Source organism: Elephas maximus, chromosome 3 (genome assembly GCF_024166365.1).
Source record: "Elephas maximus indicus isolate mEleMax1 chromosome 3, mEleMax1 primary haplotype, whole genome shotgun sequence".
NCBI classification, from domain to species: domain Eukaryota; kingdom Metazoa; phylum Chordata; class Mammalia; order Proboscidea; family Elephantidae; genus Elephas; species Elephas maximus.
This window is the reverse complement of record NC_064821.1, coordinates 143044478-143069168: the sequence shown is the minus strand read 5'-3', so window position 1 is coordinate 143069168 and position 24691 is coordinate 143044478. Positions and strand designations below refer to the sequence as shown.

At 36.5% G+C, this 24691-nt stretch overlaps 1 protein-coding gene across 4 annotated transcripts in view; it reads right to left on the bottom strand.

The window, feature by feature from the left end:
• DPYD (dihydropyrimidine dehydrogenase) overlaps window positions 1-24691 on the bottom strand; it is a 981230-nt gene that overhangs the window by 566644 nt on the left and 389895 nt on the right. For all 4 annotated transcript variants that reach the window (XM_049875731.1, XM_049875734.1, XM_049875732.1 and 1 more), the window contains 3 exons: window positions 23770-23877; window positions 21633-21802; window positions 1084-1294 (listed from right to left, as the gene is read on the bottom strand). In XM_049875731.1, coding sequence (XP_049731688.1) covers window positions 1084-1294; window positions 21633-21802; window positions 23770-23877 — 489 coding nt within the window. The remainder of the gene's footprint in view (window positions 1-1083; window positions 1295-21632; window positions 21803-23769; window positions 23878-24691) is intronic.

Here is a 24691-nt window from a genome sequence, read left to right as displayed (position 1 = left end):
CTGCACCATGACTGTGTCTACATATCACATAAACATCTAGATGAAAAGTGACAAATTCAAGCCATCATCCAGCTATTTGAAAACATTTATCTTGATGACATTAAACATCTGGGTGTTTCCAAATACCAAGATGTTTGATGTCCTGCAGATAAAGTATCCTGATGAGTGGCTGAAGTTTTTACTCATCTGTTGTATAAAAATATACATCAGTGTGCACATCTTCCTATTTCAGACACAAAATATATTTTCGCATGGATATATTAGGAAATCACAGGTAAGAACTGTCATTTAGATGTTTTTATTATTGTTCTTAATGAAACTCTGACTTGGAGAATTGTCTTAGTTTTTTTTTTTCTTCTCAGTAAATAAAACAGTTAATAGCCAGTGTGAATTCAATGATAAAGAATGTGCAAGATGAAGGCACCTAGGTACCTGAAATTGTGTCTACAATGGGCCACGAAAACTCTGTACGGGAAAAGTATAACAACACAAAGTAGTCTTGATTGACTTAATATTAACTTAAACGCTATCTAAAACCTTCTCTCACTGTCTCCTTAAAAGCCTTTAGTTCTTCCTTAGTATGTTCATTTATACCATCCAGGTGAAATGACAGGATTTCAAACTTTCAAATTGGATATTTTGATGTTTGGAATGACGGTTTGGAAGGGGGAAAGTAGAACACGTGACTTTTGCTTTTGCCTACTCATTAGATCCTTACAGTCTGAATCATTGAAGACTGACTATTGCAACTTCTCTCCCATATCTTCTTGCTCTATTCTAGGTGGAGAAAAACTGTTCTTACATTGAAAACAAGGCAAACATTACTATAAAATAGGATCTGTATTTTGATTATCAACTTAAAAGAGATTGATGTTCTTTTCAACTCTCACCACTTTAACAATAATTCCGCATAAGCATTAAATACCATCTCTAAGCCTTTTTTAAATCCAGATAGCTTGCATTCCATACTAGGAGAGAGAAATGAATGTTATAGTGAAAAACAATTCCCTGAAAGCTGGAAACCATTATGGCACTAAAATAACAGACAATTGCATAACACATTTCAGCTTCCAAGCACTCTACCTTTAGGATCACTCAGCACTGAGCCAAAGGCACTGATGACCACATCGGCTTTCAGATGGACTATCTGATCGTCGTCTTCATTCCATTTTCCAGTTTCATCTTGCTCTGTCCGAACAAATTGCATAGCAACAATTCTCCCACCTTTTACTACAACCTTGCGCGGGGAGAGAAAAGGCAAAAATTCACACTTTTCTTCCTTAGCAAGCTCCATCTAACAAAAAAGAACAGAAAAAAAAAAGTTGCAAGTATTTCTTCTCCATATAGTATTTGATTTTTAATTCAACTATACATGCTAAAGCTTATGATACTTAGATCAACATGAAGCTTTCTGAGATTCAGTTATTAGCTATTTACATTCTATAAATCACTGACTTGGAGGGGGTCTTGAAGATTGGAGTTGTGATGTGGAAGTTTATAATCATGGCATCACAAGATATTTCTCAAGTTTGGGGCATTTCATTCCCTATGGTTAGTTGAGATTTGTGGCTATTGTAATCTTATCTTTTTATGTTCTCATTTCTGTAAATTAAAGTTCTCTTCTGGATCACGCCACATATGAAAATAAATACATCCGTTTATTACTTGGCTGCATCTATTTAAGCTGGAAAAAAGTCAATAAAGTAGGCGAGCCAATCTGTCCAAGTACACAATTAGAATGGTAAGTAGGAGAAAAGAAAGCTGGAGAAACTCTGTGAAACTAAGACAGTAAAACAAATCAAAACAATACAAAAAAGTATTCTTCCTTTTGTAAAAAGCAAAGAATCAAATATTGTAAACAAAAATTTTAAGAAGGAGAAACAAGCACATTCCTCCTGATATATTCCTAGTCCTCCCACATCTCCTACATAATTTATTCCTCCTGGTTTTTGTTTATTTTACTACTAATAATAGGATGTTTGTTTTAATATCCATTACCGGATACCCCTCAAGACAGAATGTTGTTTACTTATTTGCTTATTTTACCACTCACTGATTTGCGGGAAACCTTTGTCAATGTAACGCTAATGCAAATACCTCAGACTAGTAGGCTATTTTTTTTTTTTTTTAAATATAAAAGTGTCATTAGGGAGATACAAATCAAAGCCACAGTGACATACCACTTTGCCCCACTAGGATGGCTGTCATCAAAAAACCAAAAAAAAAAAAAGGTGCTGGCAAGGATGTGGAGAAATTGGATTACTCATCAAGTGCTGGTGTGAATGTAAAATGGCACAGACACTACCAAAAATAGTTTAGAAGATCCTCTAAACATTAAACATAGAATTACCATATGACCCAGCAATTCCACTCCTAGATATATACCCAAAAGAATTGAAAGCAAGAAAACAAAGAGATTCTTGTACAACAATGATCACTGCAATGATCTTGTACAACTATTCACAATAGCCAAAAGGTGGAAACAACCCTAACAATCAACAGATGACTGCATAAACAAAATGTGGTATATACATACAATGGAATTTAATCAACTATAAAGAGAAAGGAAGTCCTGATCCATGCCACAACATAGATGAGCCATAAAAACATTATGCTGAGTGAAAAAAAATGAGTCAAAAAGAACTATTGTATGATCCCACCTACATTAAAAATCTAGTATAAGCAAATGTAAAAGTATAAACCAACCCAAATCCATTGCCATTGAGTCGATTCCAACTCATAGTGACCCTACAGAACAGAGAAGAACTGCCCCATAGGGTTTCCAAGGAACACCTGATAGATTCAAACTGCTGACCTTTTGGTTAGCAGGTGAACCCTTAACCGCTCTGCCACCAGGGTTCCCAGCAAATGTACAGAGACTAAATGAGGGCAGTGATGGCTCAGTGTTACGATTCTTGCCTTTCGAGAGTTGGGTTTATTCCTGGCCAATGCACTTCATGTGCCACCATCTGTCTGTCAGTGGAGGCTTCCGTGTTTCTAAGATGATGAAAAGGTTTCAGCAGAGCTTCCAGTTGAAGACAGAACAGGAAGAAAGGCCTTATGCTCTACTTCTGAAAATTAACCAAAGAAAACCCTGTGGATAATAATGGTCCGATTCACAACCAATCATGGGTATGGTGCAGAACAGGACAGTGCTTCATTCCACTGTGCACAGGGCTGCCAGGAGTCACAGACTTACTCCTCAGAAGCTCATGACAGCATAGAAACCAATGTTTTTTAAAGGTTATCAGAGGCGAGAGGGAAAAGAGGGAGTCATGGCTTACGAGTTTCTCTTAAGGATGATGGAAATATCTGGAAACAGATGGTGATGGATGCATAACATAATAAATGTAAATAATGTCACTCAACTATACACGTAAAAAAATGTTGAAATGGCAAATATTACAAAGATTTTTTTTTTAAACACACAAATAATTTTAAATGTCCTACTGAAGAGGTTGGGAGTTGTCTACTCTTGTTTCTTCCCTCCCCTGTGGCAGCCAGGCTGGATTCTCAGTAGAGATTCCCTAACAAGTGGGGTTGAGGAAGATATGTATGTGTTGCTTTTATAATGGGGGGTTTCAAACACACTAGGCCACATCAAGGTGAAAAATCTGAGACATAAAGTTTAACTTTCTCAATGTTATAATCAAACCACAGAGTAATTTCTCAGCATTTTATCCATAACTTCAAAATGTATCAGAATCATTGGTACCAAACCAAATCGAGTGCCGTCGAGTCGATTCTGACTCATAGTGACTCTATAGGATGGAGTAGAACTGCCCCACAGAGTTTCCGAGGAGCGCCTGGTGGATTCGAACTGCCGACTCTTTGGTTAGCAGCCGTAGCACTTACCACCACTATGCTACCAGGGTTTCCGAATCATTGGTAGGGCTTGTTAAAACACAGATTACATGAGCTCACCCTCAGAGCTTCTAATTCAACACAGTGTGAGGAGGGTCCGAATGATCTGCATTTCTAACAAATTCCCAGGTTATGCAATGTTGATGATGCAGGGACAACACTTTGTGAACCACTGCCATGTTAGACTTCAGCTGACTGGCTGTAAATTTGGTTGGTTGATACCATGCATTTTCAATGGGAAGAGTATTTACCCCAATTGGTGGGAGGAAGGATACTGAACTTAGTTCTTGGTGGAAGAAAATGTCTTAGATAATGCAATGATTATGGTCCTCCAAAGAGCCACAGTACATAAATAGATATACAGAATATATGTGGTATTAAAAATCATAGGGGGGTGGCAATTAAGAAAAATAATATCTAAATTGCTCCCTAGAGGGACAATAACGAGAAAAAGAAGTTGAGAAACACTGGTCTATGTTATAACTTCTCATAAACAAGACATAAGTAAATATGTCTTACTTATGATACTTTTTTAAAATACTGCCTTAAAAGGATTAAAAATTGGACCAAATAAACACTTATTATACCATATTTTCCTCTTCAATATACATTTAAGAGATTGTTGTTATTGTTGTTGTCAGGTGCCGTCGAATTGGTACCAACTCATAGCGACCCTATACACAACAGAACGAAACACTGCCCAGTCCTGGGCCATCCTTACAATCATTGTTATGCTTGAGCTCATTGTTGCAGCCACTGTGTCAATCCACCTCGTTGAGGGTCTTCCTCTTTTCCACAGACCCTGTGCTCTGCCAAGCATGATGTTCTTCTCCAGGGACTGATCCTTCCTGACAACATGTCCAAAGTATGTAAGACGCAGTCTCGCCATCCTTGCTTCTAAGGAGCATTCTGGTTGTACTTCTTTCAAGACAGATTTGTTCGTTCTTTTGGCAGTCCATGGTATATTCAATATTCTTTGCAAACACCATAATTCAAAGGCGTCAATTCTTCTTCCATCTTCCTTATTCCTTGTCCAGCTTTCCCACGCATATGATGCGATTGAAAATACCATGGCTTGGGTCAGGCACACCTTAGTCTTCAAGGTGACATCTTTGGTCTTCAACACTTTAAAGAGGTCATTTGCAGCAGATTTACCCAGTGCAACGCGTCTTTTCATTTCTTGACTGCTGCTTCCATGGCTGTTTTTGTGGATCCAAGTAAAATGAAATCCTTGACAACTTCAATCTTTTCTACATTCATCATGATGTTGCTCATTGGTCCAGTTGTGAGGATTTTTGTTTTCTTTGTGTTGAGGTGCAATCCATACTGAAGGCTGTGGTCTTTGATCTCCATTAGTAAGTGCTTCAAGTCCTCTTCACTTTCAGCAAGCAAGGTTTTGTCATCTGCATAACACAGGTCATTAATGAGTCTTCCTCCAAACCTGATGCCCCGTTCTTCTTCATATAGTCCAGCTTCTTGGATTATTTGCTCAGTATATAGATTGAATAGGCATGGTGAAAGAATACAACCCTGATGCACACCTTTTCTGACTTTAAACCAATCAGTAACCCCTTGTTCTGTCCGAACAACTGCCTCTCGATCTATGTAAAGGTTCCTCATGAGCACAATTAAGTGCTCTGGAATTCCCATTCTTTGCAATATTATTCATAATTTGTTATGATCCACACAGTCGAATACCTTTGCATAGTCAATAAAACACAGGTAAACATCCTTCTGGTATTCTCTGCTTTCAGCCAGGATCCATCTGACATCAGCAACGATATCCCTGGTTCCACGTCCTCTTCTGAAACCAGCCTGAATTTCTGGCAGTTCCTGTTGATATACTGCTGCAGCTGCTTTTGAATGATCTTCAGCAAAATTTTGCTTGGGTGTGATATTAATGATATTGTTCTGTAATTTCCACATTTGGTTGGATCACCTTTCTTGGAAATAGGCATAAATATGGATCTCTTCCAGTCGGTTGGCCAGGAAGCTGTCTTCCATATTTCTTGGCATAGACGAGTGAGCACCTCCAGCAATGCATCTGATTGTTGAAACATCTCAATTGATATTTCATCAATTCCTGGAGCCTTGTTTTTCACCAATGCCTTCAGAGCAGCTTGGACTTCTTCCTTCAGTACCATCGGCTCCTGATCATATGCCATCTCTTGAAATGGTTGAACATCGACTAATTCTTTTTGGTGTAATGACTCTGTGTATTCCTTCCATCTTCTTTTGATGCTTCCTGAGTTGTTTAATATTTTCCCTATAGAATCCTTCACTACTGCAACTCAAGGCTTTAATTTTTTCTTCAGTTCTTTCAGCTTGAGAAACACCTAGTGTGTTCTTCCCTTTTGGTTTTAGCAATATACAAAATAATGGATAAGTGGGATATTGTTGCTAGAAAGGACATAAAACGGTGGATCTAGAACTATTCTCTGTTTAGACAGGGAGATTATGGGGGAGTTGAACAGGATCACGTTTGAAACCTGCTTCTGCTGCTTATTTGGGATAGTCACTAAATGCGTGTGAAACTTAGCCTCCTCATATGTAAAATGAGGATGTTGTTATTAGCTGCCATCATGTCAGCCTCCCACTCATGGGAACCCTACACACAACAGGATTGGACCGTTGTGATCCACTGGATTTTCATTGGCTGTTTTCTGGAAGTAGATCACCAGGTCTTTCCTCCAAAATGGGAATAACAATACCTAATTAATTGGTCTATAGTGTTATTTAAGGCAATTCAAAAATGTCAAAGGCCTAAAGCTGGGCCTAACATATAAAAGGAACAAATAAATGCTATTTATTTGCAGTTGCTATTCTGTGAATTTACTCCCCCGCCCCCAAGAATTCTCCAATTATTCAACATTATTTAGCAGTGGGATTGTGATTTCAATAGAAAAGTGGCCCAATAACAAAGGATAAAATACAGAAAGGCCAAAAACAAACCTTAGACTCCGCTTTAATTTTCTACAAAATAAAAAAGTGTGATTTCTGGAGGGCAAACTATTCCTTGAAAAATTCGACTTACCAAATAAATCCAGATTCAGTACCTAAGATATGTTTTCTATATCACTTTTGTCACGTGTGCGTAATGTAGCACCTTATGACTCATCAATATAAACCAGCTTATTGTGTTTCACAAATGTCAAGTGATGCTAAATTTTAATGATAATGCCACACTTGATTGAATAACAATGCCAAATGTTTATGATGAGAATAAATCAATACATGATGCGTATTTATAACAGCACTGTTTTCTATGGAAGGCAGAAATAAATTTTGAACTATGCCACATATATTGGGAACATGCCTTACTAATGCATTTAGGATCTGCTCTGTCCCTTTCTGCTTCTCTTGCCTGTTAGTACTTAATTAGTATTTATCATTATACATAGATAATGCCTTATCGTTTTTGGCACATTTAGAATTAAATTTAGACTACTACTCAGACTTTTAAAAATTTTAAATAAAAATTACCAGTGACTTAATATCTGAGCATCCTGTAATCATATTCTTTCATGGCTGATAAATTACCATGGATTTGGCTTTTAAAAGCCCCAAAACTATGTACAGTTATAAATGTAAAGAAAATGTGTCTTAACATATTCTCAGCTCATCCTAATTTTCTATATGCACCACTGTTGATAACTCACTGTCTTGGTCACCTATTGCTACTATAACAGAATATCACAAGTGGATGGCTTTAACAAAGAGAAATTTATTTCTTCAGAGTAAAGGAGGCTAAAAGTCCAAATTCAGGGCGTCAGCTCCAGGAGAAGGCTTTCTTTCATCAATCTTCCCCTGGACTAGGAGCTTTCCACACAGGGATCCTGGGTCCAAAGGACATGTTCTGTTGTCAGTACTGCTTTCTTGGTGGTATGAGGTCCCCCACTCTCTACTTGCTTCCCTTTCCTTTCATCTCTTGTAAGATAAATGGTGGTGCAGGACACACACCAGGGAAACTGCCTTTACAATGGATCAGGGATATGACCTTAGTAAGGGTATTACAATCACACCTTAGTCCTCCTTTAACATAAAATTACAGTCACAAAATGGAGGACAACCACATAATACTGAGAATCATGACCCAGTCAAATTGATACACACATTTTTGGGGGGACATAATTCAATCCATGACACTCACATTTTAATACTTATGTATTCTCCTCAACTATCTAACACTGCACAAAACTCAGGTGGTATGAGTTCTGGCCCCCACAGAGGTTAATGTGAATTTCTACTTTTGAAACTTTAGAGTTGTTCTTTACTCTCTAAAACATATAGGGTTACACCACTGGGAGCTATGACATAAATCACTACTTCTGGCTATTTTGCTATTAAACAGTTAGACTTTCCATTTCATAGTGGAGGAAGACATGTCATTTGAATATATATTTATATATCTACATCTATCTATCTATCTGGAAAGTATTAATATTATACTAGAAAAAAGGAACTGAGATGACAAGAAGTATCTTGTAAACAAGAGATATATTAGGAAAATGAGAATACATGGTAAGTACAGCAATATATCAAATGAAATGTCCTTGAACTATTTGTGGACAAGATAGGGATTTACTTTCAGTATTTAAGAAATCTGTATAACAAGGCAATAATAATATTTATATACCAGGTATTCTTCTAAGTGCTTGTTATGGCTTAAATTGTATCCACCAAAAATATGTGTTGTAAATGCTAATCCCTATTTCCTGTGGATGTTATTTTAATGAGGCCATATCAATGTAGGGCGTGTTTCAAGCCAATAACTTTTGAGATACAAAAGAAGCAGGTCAGGCACAGAAGCAAGCAAGCACACATGGGAGAAAATAGATGCCAAGACACACGAAGATCTCCAAGGAAGGGAGAAGTGGAAGCTGAAGAGAGACAAAAACCTTCCCCTAGAGCCAAAAGAGAGAGAAACCTTTCACTGGAGCCACTGCTCTAAATTCAAACTTCTAGCCTCCTTAACTGTGACAAAATAAATTTCGTGTTAGAGCCACCCAAACGTGGTATTTCTGTTATAGCAGCACTAAGAAACTAAGGTAGTGCTTTACATATAACTCATTTTAATCCTCACACAGATGTATTCTGACACCTATATTTTTAAAATTTTTAAAAAAGTATTTAGCTCCAAACCAATTTTTTCTCTCTGCTCTTCCTCTAAAACGCAACAGCACACTAAGCTTTATCATATTTACAGATTTAACACCCAGCCCTAGGCTTGCTTGCCTTACAAAAAACTATGTGGAAAGCAGTATTACTTTTTACTTACAGAAGACAAACTGAGGCTCAAAGAAACCAAAGCCACATATTAAGAGATGACAAATCTTACATAACATCCTGATCTGGCTGAAACCAAATACTTTGTGGTTTCCATTATGCCCAAGGACAGCAATTATAGGAATTAAAAAAATGAGACTTTGTATGGTTTTAGTTACTGAACCTTGGAACAGGAAAAGATCTAGTTAACAGCAAATTAAAGGTCAAGGAGGTGGCTGAATAAAGTCTGCCCTCGGTGGGCAGAGGAGATCCAACCTTTTCAGTATGAGTATGTTTAGAAGTTCCATAATGTCATGGAATACAGGAACCAAGTGATAGGCTATAAGCAGAATATTGTAAATGAGGTAATGGAAACCCCTTGAATTTAGAGAAAGAGTAAGTTTAAAACAAAAGAAGTGCTACTTCACAAAGTGGCTAGGAATGACATGGGACATATCATCTCAAGATGTAAAAGTAGAAAATTAAAATAGAATTTAAAAATTAAATTTATCCAGGCAGTAAACTTCACAACGGAGCCCTGTTGGCACAGTGCTTAAAAGATTGGCTGCTAATCAAAAGACTGGCAGTTTGAATCCACCAGCCACTCCTTGGAAACCATGTGGGGCAGTTCTTCTCTGTATACAGGGTCACCATGAGTCAATGGATTTGGTTTTTAAACTTCATAAAACTCTTTAGGTACAGAAAGAATATCTCTTTTATCTATCTCCAGTGTCCCATGGAGTAACTGTCAGTATTATTTAACAATTCAAATATTTCACAATTTATGAATGCAAGTAAATGAACATTCAGAGAGATGCCCAGCAAATCAGAATAGGCACCAGCCAATAGACCACACAGAGGAGCATCAGGCGAATTTCAGCACTGTCTGTGTCTATCAAAAGGATTGGTCAACAGTAGGCCTTTGACAAAGTTTTGTTTGACAGGATGAATAATAAATTAAATGAAAACCCAAAGAATTATTCAAATTAATGAAAAGACAACAAACTAGTAGTCTATTGAGCAAATGGCTATTAAATGCCCATTCCAAAGCTAAGTAATAAGGTGCACTCAGAAGAACGCTACCTAACCAGATCATCCCTATGTTGTGAGGTTGAAATCAAGGAGCAAGTAGTGTTTCTTTTCAGTTGTCTTCTAAGCTGTGATCAGAAAAGGATGGGCCAGATTGATCAGTGATCTAACCTCACATAGTGGGTCTTAATATTTTACTGTTCAAATCAGCCAACCCTCTGTTATAAATTATTCATACACATCAGTGTTAGTGCTTTTAACACCTAGTGTTCATTAATGCTCACTAATGATCAGCCACTCTGTGATCAGCCACTCTGTGAGTCTGGTGTATAAATACTTCTGTTCATGGCATAAATGCTTATTTGTTGATGGATACTGCTCTCATTAGAGACAACTGGTACATTAAGCAAACATGTAAACCTCTCTTGTCCCTAACTCTACCACTAATGACTCAAAGGAATAAAACAGTAAGCAGCTGTAAGGTTCCACTTTTAATGTTCAATAAATCAAATTGTCACTTTCTTTTCATACAGTATGAGGAAAGTGGAAAAAAAAAAAAAAACTTAGCTTTGATTTTTCACCTCCACATTCAGGAAAGGTATGTGGTTGACGCTGAGTGAAATAAAAATAGCACACCATAGCATGCAATAATGATCATCATTTTAATGATTAACTTTATGTAATGTGATGATTTGGTCTGATTAATATTACAGGCATCATACTGTGGAAATTATGAAACAACTTAATTTACTATAATTAAAAGCATGATGTCAACTCATTTTTAGATTGCATATAGTCAAAGTGAGCATAGGTTATAAACTATAATGAGCAGAACTCAAAACCAGCATATATTAAATTCCGGAATAATTTCTAATATACAAAATTTGAGAAGCAATATGAAGAAACAGTATACTTTGTAAAGATTATCCTCTAATAGCTAGATATTTAACAGGTTTGGAGCCCTGGTGGCGTAGTGTTTAAAAGTTCAGCTGCTAACCAGAAGGTCGGCAGTTCAAATCCACCTGCTACTCCTTGGAAGTCCTATGGGACAATTCTATTTTGTCCTGTAGGGTTGCTATGAGTCAAACAGAAAAACCTAAGAAGCGTCATTTTTGACATTTTTCTATTAGTCTTGTTTGTTAGTCTGCTTTGGTCAGTGACAATCCTGGCCAGTTCTACCTTTCATTTCATCAGTGTAAAATTATGAGGTGTACCACAAACATTATGAGATGTACTTACACAGTAATAGCTTCATTCATTCGTAAAGGTCTGCCTGGAAAAGATACCACAGAAACTAATCTTGAATGGCAAATGTTGTTGTTGTTATTAGGTGTCATCAAATTGGTTCTGACTCATGGCGACCCTATACACAACAGAACGAAACACTGCCCGGTCTTGTGACATCCTCACAATCATTGTTAAGCTTGATGGTGCAGGACTGGGCAGTGTTTCCTTCTGTTGTACACACAGGGATGCTGTGAGTCAGAACTGACTTGATGGCACCTAATGGCAAGTAGAAATTAGTTAATGAGAAAGAAAGAGTCAGCAGCTAGCATACAATCCATTCTTTCCCTTTGGGGAGGAAAGGTGTAAAGGTGTAGGGAGGAATAGCTGAAGAAAGAAAGAATTAACTTTGTCAAAACTTCTTGTAAACCTGTTACTGGCAAACAAACTATTGGTAGTTACAAGTAGGAGAGCCTTATCTATGGAATGCTTTTAGCAAGATACATCTGTTCTGTCTAGGATTGCTATGGTAAACAAACCTGACAACCATGGGTTTATGGAGCATGGCTCCCTGGGAAAAAATCACATAAGCTGAGCATAAACTGGAGATGTTTCCTAGCTCAAAGAGCTTCCTTTCTGTAAGCGATAGAGTTATTCACATTAATTAGAGACTTCATATCTTAATCTGGGTTAAAACACATCTTATTGCAAAAAGAAGTGACTTCGAAAGCTGTGTTGATTTCTCCTTGATAACCTGACACTTTGCATTTTTTTGTATCACTGAAACTATTAATAAATCTTGATACAAAGTGAGATCTCGATTTCAGGTGAGTCTGATTTCACAACTCAATCTTCTGGTTACCAAGGAGATGAAGAAGGGTAATGGAGTTCCAGAAAGAGGCAGCAAATTGTACCTATACACATTTGCTCTCTGATTCCTTAGTTTATCTCAATCGTTCTTGAAAATATTTTGTTAAGTTTTGATTTATACAGTTCACACTGAGTGGTGGAGTGCAAAACAATTCTGATATGTTTATTGTCTCTGGTATATACAGGCTGATTTTGTAATTATTCTTTCACTCAGGTAATAGAGTTTGAGTAAGCCACAAATTGAGGGTCCTTCTTTTAGAAACCGTGGTGGTATAGTAGCTAAGAGCTATGTCTGCTAACCAGAAGGTCGGCAGTTTGAATCCACCAGGTGCTCCCTTGGAAACTCTGTGGGGCAGTTCTACTCTGTCCTATAGGGTCTCTATGAGTCTGAATCGACTCGACGGCACCGGGTTCGTTTTTTTTTTTTTTTTTTACAGACTTCATTCATGGTCTTTTCACTTCCATCTTTTCAAAATTGAAGAATCTTGAATGTAAATAAACATATCTCCAGATTAGAGTTACACAACACATTATATAAATACAGATTCCCTTAAACGGAATTTACTAATTTCATTACGTCGCTACTGAGCTGTAACAACCGGAAGTGCATGAAATAACTTAGAGGCTTAATGCCATCGCACGGCTTTCATAAAATACACCTCTTCTAATAAGAAAAAGGTATTTTTAAATATTACTCATTTATGACTGACATGCCATTTTCTTAAATCTGACTAGCTCTTATTACTTCTCATCTTAGGTTTTGCTACAGTCAAGCACAACTGGCTGCTGTTGGATCCTGCAAAATGATCCCCTTCATACTTTGGCACTTTTGCAGTACGCTCTTCAATCTTGAAATGTCCCTTTACACAAATCCATACAAATTAGGATTCTCTGAATTATTCTGCAACCTGCTAATCCTTTCTGAGACTGATGACTATTTAATTTTTACTTTTTATACAATGCTTGGTTATATATACATATACACTTTTTTTTTAATTCTTATTTTTGGCAATCTTTTAAGAAACTAAAGACCATGGATTATTAACATTTTTCAATATATTTTTAATGTTAGGTTGATATTAACCCACGACCATTGAGTCAACTCCAACTAATAACAACCCTAAAGGATAGAGTAAAACTGCCCCATAGAGTTTCCAAGAAGTGGCTGGTAGATTCGAATTGCTGACCTTTTTGTTACCAGCCTGCGTTCTTAACCACTGTGCCACCAGGGCTCCAGGTTGATACTACAATGTGATAAAATGACAATTCTTAACATTTAAATTAAAAAATACAATACCTATTTAAAAGCTATCAGAAAAAAATGAGGTATATATACATAAAAGAATATACATACATATTTATGAACAAATATATATATTTAATATTTCATATTAATCTAAAGCCTTCCTACAAGGTTTCCCAAGTCCTTCGATGGGTTTTTTTTTTTAAGATATAAGATGTTGGTTAATTCAACACACATCATGGATCACGCGTAATCCTATATTTTGAGTCAGATACAAAGTTAAATGACCCAATCCACTTAAAGAAGCTTGCGTTTTAATTGGTGAGATGGAAATAAAGTCATAACTACCCTATTGATAAATGCTATAATAGCAGGAAGCATAAAGAGCTATAGGAGCACAAAGAAGTAAGAGGTCAATTTGGAAGGGAACCAAGGGAGGCCTCAAATAAAAAATGATATTTGGGTGATGACCTTGCAGGATGAGTTCACCTTTTTAAAGGAAAAAAAAAAATCACTTTTAAAAAGCATAGCAACTGTTTGTTTTTAAATCAATTCATGTGTGTTTTTCATTTTTTGTTTATGAATTGTATTGTATGTGTAACAAATATGTGTATTTTATAAATTATAAATAGCCATTAATTTTTAAAATCTTAATTTTATAAGACAAGAAAAGTGGACGTTGTAAAGCTAAGACAAATCCTATTAATGGGAAAAGGAATTCTATTTCACAAAGAGTAAGACCAACTTAGAGATATTTAATAAGGCTTGACAATGATATAGCAGTTTAAAATGTTCATAGCCAATGAATCTGTATGTATGAATGTATTTATATATCTGTGTGTGTACTATATCTATCTATCTAGATACACACACACATACGTACATATAATGTATATGAAAGATTGGTAAATCTTTAGGTATATAGAGTTCAGCTCTACAGATATTTCCAGTTAATATAATGCAACAATCCCCTTTGGAATTTTTTAATATGCTTGAGCTTTTAAAATATATAATCTTGAATAGGCATAGGCTTGCTGGTTTCTGGCTATTTTTTTTTACTCACCATCTGAATTATCACATGTAGTGTTGAATTCTGACAACTACACCTGTCAGCTTCTTTGATATCCATTTCTTGAATGCAGCAGATTTTGCCTCACCAACTGACTGGGGATACATTAATTGCAGCCTGTTTCAAGTGTAATGTGTACAGATATTGCCAACATTTTCTGCACGGAGTTGCTGTCATTTCATGAGAAGAGAGAGCCTTCCTGACCAGATTCTATATCAATCATACATCATTCTCTTTTAATGTCAAAAAAAAATATATAGAATTTGGGGAGCGTAAGAAACCTTAAAAAGCATACAGACACAATAGCAATTTTATAGGTGGGTGTAAAGAAGTCTAGAATATATAACTTAGAACCAAGTGCTATAACTTTTGGTTAATTCCTTTTTGACTACTTCATTCTACTTTCTCATACTATACTGAATTTTCACGCCTTCCAAAAACATAAACATGTACAGACCCTTGGAATGCGATTCTTATGTCATCAGAAACCACTAAAGGTGTACTTAACTATTTTAGTACCAGGGAAGTCCCTAACTACCATAAATGAACATTGTGTACCTGGGGCAACTGTGCACATATATTTATTTTCTTGTGTTTGGGTACCTTTGTATCACCAATCAGGATAACAAGTCTTTGATTACTTTCCATGAAAAATGCCAAAACAAATGAGGTGCACGTGCCAAATGTTGAAGAGCTGCTATAAGCATCACCCTTACTATGTAAAATTAAATGTGTCAGTTTCTAGAGATTATATTCTAAAAATAGTCCCAGGTTAATGTTTCTAGTAATTAAACAAAAACTAGAAAACATCAGCTACTTGTAGAAAAACACATGTTTAGCCAGCAAGATATGGATGATAAAAGTATCTATGGATGTAGCTTTAACACGATTATTTGATATTAAAAATGCCTGAGAAAAAGCCTACCAGTCATGCCACCTGAGTGAACTATTAGGGGATATACTCAGCAGTACCAGAAGGACTCAACTAAAATGCACAGTTATTCATATAAAAACGTATTATTTTTGAGTTGCAGTAACAGATAAAGAAATTTGGAACTAACAGACCAGACAATCTGGTACTTGATAAAAATGTTATTGTGTGTCATCGAGTCAATTTTGACTCCCAGTGACCCTGTAGGACAGAGTAGATCTGCCCCATAGAGTTTCCTAGGCTGTAATCTTTATGGGAGCAGATCACCAGGTCTTTTCTCCCATGGAGCCACTGGGTGGGTTCGAACTGCTGACCTTTCTGTTAGCAGTTGAGCAATTAACCATGGCACTACCTCGGCACCCTCAAGAGACACTAGAGATTACCAAAGGGACACTATTTAAAATATATGAGAATTATGGGGCTATTATGTTTTGATGTTATTGGAAAATCGACTATGTGAACAATAGGCTATTGAAGTATTCCTTCTGTATACGATCGTGCTATTAAAATAATTTCGTACCATACCTTTCTACAAAGTCCTTCCCCAACCTTATTCTTTATATTTATCAACTCAAGTGGGTCTGTTGAGTTCTGACCTTCATGCCTCCTTTTAGGGATTCCCAACTGCCTAAAGCATTCTTGCAGTTCTATCTGATCTGTCAACAGCTTTTAATACCAGCATTTTGGGGGATTCTGTTATCCTGTGAAATTTAATCTAACCTATTTAAACTTGCAGAAAGTACTGGAGGGAATTATTAACAGATTTTCCCTCATTTTCGTTGAGGATAGTGCTGAGTGATTGGCTGGCTTCCCTAAGGACCCATGGCTGAGAAGTGCTAGTTTGTCAGTAGCATCCTATTTAGCATGCCTGGGAGGCCTCAAGGGAGCCAGAAAGACATTTGGAATCAGAGCTACATCAATATGCTGATGATGCCTTCGTATCTTTGTTTCATCAAACCTATATCCTTTAATGCTTTCTTAACTGAAATGGAAAGTGCCCCCAAACAGCATACTACTGTGGCTCTAATTAAACAGCTGGAAACTATGTTGATGGTACAAGACAAAAGTTGACCAGCAGCCTCACCACCACCTGGGAACTTGTTAAAAATGCAAATTCTCCGGTCCACCACAGATCTACTGAACCAGAAACTTTGGGGCTAGGGTCCAGCAATCTGTGTTTAAGAAGTCCTCTACAAAAAAGAAAGGAATGAAATCCCCTCCCGTGGAGTTGATTCCAACCCATAACGTCCCTATAGGGCAGAGGAGAACTGCCCTATTAGGTTTCCAAGGCTGTAATCTTTATGGAAGCATCTTTCTCCTGTGGAGGGCCTGGTGGGTTTGAACTGGCAACGTTTCAGTTAGCAGCTGAGAACTTAAACACTGCACCATCAGGGCTCCCTGAGAAGTCTTCTAGGAGATTTTAATACACACTAAATTTTAAGAACCATTTCATTAGAGAAATGGGATATGCAAAATCCATTGGGCGGTATCTCCTAGCTTTATAAAAAAAAAAAAATTTCTGGATCCAATTATATTGTTCTTGGTTTTTAACCATATAACATACATAGTTTCAAATAATCCCATGTTTAATGTAACTGATCTCTGTAGTAATTCATGTACATCACTAAAGGGTAAGAGAACTTTATCTTGTTCTATATTTTCTTCCCCAATTAACTCTGAAAACGTCTAGGAACTAGGCTGACAGGAACAAAGTAAACTACTCAAACCTTAACGTCATTCTCTTGTTTGGTTTGTTTTTCTTTATTTTTCATCTGTCTACTTGTCTGTCTACTATAGTTTTCATCAGTTGTGAGGCAAATATGACCCTCCAAGTAAGAATAAAGTCCTAATGCTGAGGCACTTTACTAAACAGAAAATCATGTTATTCCCAAATTCCACCCAAGCGTCCAAGACCTGTAAACAATGCATATATGTGAGAAAATCTCTAAAAGATCCTGCTCCTGAATCTTCATTGAATTCTAAAGAAACGAAGTATGATCGAAGTATGTGTTGAAGGTAGAAAGCATAGAATGAATATGACAAATGTGAAGGAATGGGGTATGATACGGCATACTTTATATGGGTAAAAATACGGCCTAAGACAAAATCTCACAAACTTGTATTTTCAAGTAGATTCATGATATTGGGTCTCCACTTCCTGCCTTTCCAGTTTCATGAATGTTAGCACTGCAATGGCATGGGCCTTCTTTTGGTATGCACAAAACCAAGTGATGGCCAAGAGAGGCTAACACTGGAATCTCAACAAATGATAGAATTCCCCAATCGTAAAGAAGCATAAGCATTGGCCACACTCTGATAATGTTTTACTTATTACTTCTCCTCTTGTTCCGAGGAATTTTGCCTAAAATTATCAGATTGGCCTTCAAAGGCCTACTGCTATAACATTTATCTAACTTGAAAGGTATTAGCTCTCTTTAATGGTGGAAGCCCTGGTTGTTGATTCACCCCAGAAAACATTCATTCCACAATTATTTGCTGGACACTATATGTAGCATTCATTGTGCTAGCAGGGAGAAGACAAAAGTGACCAAGAGAGATGACCATGGTCCCTGGTCTCATAGATCACATATTTAAGTAGATTCAACACCAACATAAAAAATGAGGTTTCTTGTAAGTTAATAATAAAAAAATGTCCAAACACTGATTCTTCTAGTTTTAATTAAGCCCCAGATCCACTTGAGTTATACTAAGCTCTACCATAAGCATTTGACCTGTTGCCCCATGGACCCAGGGCTTTCTCTCAACACTTTGGTAACCAAGTTGAGCCAATTGAGCTCTGGCTTTCTAACTACGCTACACCTAAACTCTGATTCTTGCCTTCCCACAATCCAGTCACATTGCCAAGAGTTTAGTCTTTCAATTAGCCCCTGATTAGTCTCCCAGCCCTGAAGACACAACAGTTAAGTACTCGGCTGCTAGCCGAAAGGATTGTGATTCAATTCCATCTAGTGGCTCCCTGGGGGAAAGAACTGTTGATCTGCTTCTGTAAAGACTACAGCCTAGGAAAACCTATGGGGTAGTTCTAGTCTGTCACATGTGGTCACTATGAATCAAAATCGACAGCACCTAACAACAGTAACAACAACAGTCTCCCTGTTTCTGACCCTACATCCCTATAGTCTATTCTCAACAGAGTGGTCCTTCTAAAATTTATGTCAGAACTTGTTTTCTGCTCAAAATAGTCCAGTGGTTCCCTCTTCCACTCAGAGTAAAAGCCGAAGGTATAATAAAGGCCACCCACTGCCCTTTCTTACTCTGGCCCACCAAACTGACTTTTTGCCTATTACTAGAAAACCAAAAGCCTTCCCTTAATCACAGGTGAATGCATTTGCCTTATACTAAAATGTTTCTCCCTCAGATGCCTGCTTTCCCTCAACTTCTTTACCTCTATGCTCAAAACAGTCCCAACAGAGAGGCCTTCCCTATTCCCTTTTCCATAACATCCCTCCACAAACCCCTTATACTCCTTTATTAATTATTTTTTCTCCATAGCACTAATTACTCTTCAATATACTATTTATGTGAAGATTTTTTAAATTTGTTTCCTGGGTGTCTTCCCTCACTAGGTTCAAGCTCCATGAGGATAGAATTTCTATCTGATTTGTTCACTGACTGCTATGTACAAATTGCCCAGAAAATGCCTGGTAGCACATAATACGTGCTCAATAAATTTAGGTTGATTAAAACAAAAATCCTCACATCTGGACCAATAAGCAACATAATGATAAATGGAGAAAATATTGAAGTTGTCAAGGATTTCATTTTACTTGGATCCATAATCAGTGCCCATGGAACCAGAAGTCAAAATATCAAACAACATATCGCTTTGGGGAAATCTTGTGGAAAAAAACCTCTGAACGTGTTAAAAAGCAAAGATGTCACCTTGGGCACCCGACCCAAGCCATGGTATTTTCAGTCACCTCATATGCATGCGAAAGCTGGACAGTGAGTAAGGAAAGTCAAAGAAGAATTGCTCCCTTGAATTATGGTGTTGGCAAAGAATACGGAATATTCCATGGACTGCCAGAAGAACAAACAAATCTGTCCTAGAATAAGTACAGCCAGAATACTCCTTAGAAGTGAGGATGGGGGAGACTTTGTCTCATATATTTTGGAAGTGTTATCAGAAGGGACCAGTCCCTGGAGAAGGACATCATGCTCAGTAAGGTAGAGGGTCAGTGAAAATGAGGAAACCCTCAATGAGATGGACTGACACAGTGGCTCCAACAATGGGCGCAAACACATTAACGATCGTGAGGATGGCGCAGGAATGGGCAGCGATACGTTTTGTTGTATGTAAATAAATAAATATATGGATGTCTATCTCTAGCTTCTCAAATAATTATCTGGTCTCATTTGTGTATGTGTTCTGCTTCAGACAGAAGAAATAGTCACCATGTATTTCTAGTTATCCTCGGTAATGCTTACATAATGTGACAATAACACAAAGTATGAAGTAAACTGAAATTTTCACTCAGGGGTATCCTCCCCTTCCAAACTTCAAGCATCACACTTTTGTAATGAAAACTTCTCAGCTTTTGGACACAAAACAAGATTTAAAATATTTCATTCAAAGCATATTTTTCAAGTACTTACTTATTTCCCTGGCCCTGTGCTATGCAAGGAAGCCCTGGTAGCATAGTGGTTAAGAGTTACAGCTGCTAACCAAAAAGTCAACAGTTCGAATCTACCAGGGTGTTTCTTGGAAACCCTATGGGGCAGTACTACCCTGTCCTGTAGGGTTGCTATGAGTTGGACAGCAACAGGTTTGTGTTTTTGTTTGTGCTATGCAAATAGGTACAAAAATGAGTAAAGTATAGCTCCTGTCCTCCTTCCTGAAGCTACAATCATAGATAAGTTGCTTAACTCCACGATGGTTGTTTCCTTTTTTATGTGTAATATGACTTGATTGCAATAATTGATACCTGAGACAGCTCTCCAGAAAGAAAAAAAAAAAAGCTCCCGTGATTGTAAGACATCTCTACTTTGGATTTGGCTGCTGGGGGCGGGGCGGGGGGGGGGTGTGCATAAAGAGGGTAGACTGGATGAAGAAAAGCCTAGAAAATGAAGTTAACATTTTGAAAGCTAGCCATGAACCAGTGGTGACTCTGATTTTTTAGTAAGATTAACCTGTAATATGGTGACTATCATGTGACAAATCACCTACTGACTAAAAAAAAAAAATTGACTACAGCGTTATAATTCTTGCCTAGCAGAGAGATTCCAAATACATTCAGGCATTCTAAAGTGAAATCGGATTCATGATACTGATTTAGATAGCATGAGTAATTTATCTTTGTATAAAAATGTTTGGTTCTCATTCTCAGAATTAATACCCTTTGTAAGACTTTATCCATCTGTAACAGCACTACAATTTGAAGAGTCGTTGGGACACGTAGCCAGCTGATGCCTCACACAGGTCTAGTCACTGGCCACTTATAAGAATAAAATGATTTTAAATCTGATGTCATTTTTAGTAAGTTAACCAATTATTAGTTTTGAATAGCGCTTCCACTGGATCTCTTCTTTAAAAGCACAAGGCAATCTCCTCATTCTATTTGCTTCACAACAGCAGATGAATTGACTGTAAGTATGACCAAGGTGCATATATGTGAATGCAGATTGTAAACATGATTTATGCAAAATCCTGAATGTCTCTAACTACCACTTCCCCTAATCTCCATACATTTCAAGAAGAGTGCCTATTGTTCAGGATATAGAAAACTTAGTGCATTACAATGCTACTAGTTGAATTAGAATATATTTAAAACGTATTAACACAGAGAACAAGGCAAAAAAAAAAAAAAAAACCCAGTACCTTGGAGTCGATTCCCGACTCATAGCGACCCTATAGGACAGAGAACAAGAAGCACTCCTATATTGACAAAGATAAATTTCTCATTTTAGTCAAATCATTATTTATATATATATGTGTGTGTATGTACATATATATATTTTTTACTTTGAATGCCTGAATTAGACAATTATGAAATTTTAAAATTTGCATTAGCTCACGAACAGTCTAATGATTTAAACTGGGGGGCTGTACATTAATAGTTTCATCTCCTAAAATCTGCTGCATTACAACTCCCTACTTTCCGATGGTTCCATTTTACCTCCTCTGGGACAGCTCTTATATTAACAAAGCCTTTTCTGAAGACGATGAACACGCGGCAGGCTCCACAACGTAAAGCGGATGTTGCACAGTCAAAGGCAGTGTCTCCAGCTCCAAGTACAATCACTGCTCCCCGTATCGATGGCAATGGAGAGTGACAGGCGCACATTCCTGAATGATGAAAGGAAAACCCCATTTTCAAGTAGAGAAACCATTTCTGCATGACAGCTCAAAAGATACTTGTACTCAAAGCAGTGTAAAATTGCATCTTGCAGTTTTCGAGGATGGAGTGTCACTATCAAATTATTCTGCTTCATTGAAAGACAGTTTTATTCCCATTTTAAAAATATGCTCATATATGTAATTTCATAGTCAGTACCTTTAGCAGCACTGCCTCCTTTTTTCCTTCCAGAAGGATCACTACAACACATTTTGAAGAGTTTAGGTCACAACAAACTGGAATCAACCAATTAAAACTCTCTTGGTTAACACTGTGATATGTATTTTTAACTAGGCATCATTAAATTTGTGATCCTTATTTTCTAGGTTAATGATCTGCCGTCATTCATTCAATACTTCATTTACATATTATCTTGTAAAATTTCTAACATGTAGCTGTGTTTATATAGTATAGCAATCTTTGCAAATTTAAATACTGAATAATTAACTGCGTATCACTGAAGAATTTTTGAGAATTATTTTCTCATAATAGGTAAAATAAAACTTTCTCCATGTTACTGGTTTTCCCGGGTTTTATTTGCAAAATTAGGCAATGAAAGAAATATGGCTTTCTGAGTGTCCACCCATATAAAGATTTGATATCCATTATCATGAGTCTTATAGAAAAAAAATAAAATGAAGAAGTTTTCTATATACTAGATAGTGCTCAATCATCAATTTAAATAAAAGTGCTGATAAGATAAATTACTATAATTATTGAAATAGAGCCATGGATCGAATAAACCTATAATCTCCATAAATGTAATCATTTTGCTTGGGAGGATTTGTACTGTGGATTATACAGTTGCCACCCTGTGATTCTCAAGTGCGTGCTCTACGGACTGTGGACTATGATCTTCTTCAGTACCAAGCACCCAGTTTTCCTGGAATGAGGAAAGGAGAGATGGTATACACCTTTAGCTTTAAACTTCAGCAGAATGATCTAATACAGAAAGTTCCTTAGCTTTTAAATTTGGGGAGAAAAATGTATGCCATAGGTCTTCCACGTGTAATTAGATGTTGCAATATCTGAAGCTCAGACTTCTATGAAAATATATGTTTAAAGGATTTAGATCATTGTGTTTCTGAGAAAATATTACAGCTTCTTCATCACTAAGACCAAAACTTTGGCCAAGCCATAGCATGGCTCTAGGTTCTTCTTCTTAGGGTGTATGAAATACTACTACACAGGCTTTATACCAGGTGTTTTGGGTTAAGTTCATAAAATTACAGTTCAGTTACAGACCTTGAATCTTTCTGCCTGCATGGCCATAAATCATTTAAGATATGTTATGTTTTCCCAGTAAGTCCTGATACATGCTACAACGTTGGTGATACTACGCTGAGTAAATAAATCAACCACCAAAAGAGGATATGGTACGATTTCACTAATATTAAACATTCAGGTAAATGTATAGAGATCAGAGTTTAACAGTGGTTCTAGTTACCAGGGGAAGGAGGCAAGGGGAAAGAGAGAAATATTTATTTAGCTAGCATCGAGTTTCTGTTTATAGGTATGGCAATGGATGCTGGTGATGGTTTCACACTAAGTGAAAAATGTTGAATTGGCAAATGTTGTGTAACCTATGTTTATACGACAACTAGAAGAAGAAGAAAAAAATAGCTCCCAAACCAAAGCTCCTTCCATTTCTCTTAAGAGTATTTTCCAGTGTTTGTTATGGGCTGTCTTACATTGAAACAATTTTTAATACATATAATACAGTGAACATTATGATGACATTAGATTGGAAGAATGATTCTGGCAAAATGTCATATCAGGATTTTTTTACTTTCCTTGGGTGTTATTTAAGGAATCAGTTTGAGATCTGAACAACATCCTATTGAGCTTGTATCCAATATAATTTATAACACATGCAACAACACAGGTGGTCTTAAGAATAAAAAACAATATGTTATACCTGGTTTACTGCCTTTAGCTACAAGTGGCAAAAAGTCTTTGGATGTGTAAAATCCCTGGTCCTGCGTCAGGCCTTCAAAGATGCGGTCTTTATTTGCTTCTGGCAGACCTAAGTAATAAAATGTTTATAAAATATCATTAGTAGGAAGAAGAACTTATCATACTGGATATTAAAACAAAGTAGAAAGTTGTAATCATTAAAATAAACCTCTGGCAGGAAAAAAAAAAACTATAGGAAAATGAACAGAAAAAAAAAAAACACAATGTAAAGGAGAAATACCTTTAGTATGTGACCACACACACTTGATGAATCATATATGCATGCACATATTTATATACACAGAAACATATATGTATATAATACACAGATATCAAATATATTATTTCTTCATATCATAGAGGAAAAGTGTCAGACAGATTGAAGTCATAAAAAAAATAAAAGAAAATTTTGATGTATATCTAATTCCTGAACGTGAAAGATCATTCTAAGAAAAAAAGGTGTGGAAGGAAAAACTCAAAGAAAAGTCAATGTCGTATTTTACCAGAAAAATTCAGCTACTTCTTCATTTCAAAATTATTATAGGAAGTAAATGATTAACCAGAAAAATAGATTTTCTTTTTAATAAAATTACTATGTGAAGAAGTTTCTAAAATATCAATAAGGAGCATACTAGCAATAAGAAACATAAACAAAAGATAATATAAGTTGAGAGAAAAAAATACCATCTTAAATCCATTAGTAATTAAAGAATTGCAAATTAAAACAAAGAGATATGATTCCTACTGTATTAAAACAAACACTGCAATAAATAAAATAAGGAGAATATCTAAACGTCCACAGAATGATTAAATGAGTTCTACTAAAAAAACAAATCAAAACGAAATACAGCCATTAAAACCAGTATTTGAAAAGTGTGGTCTTA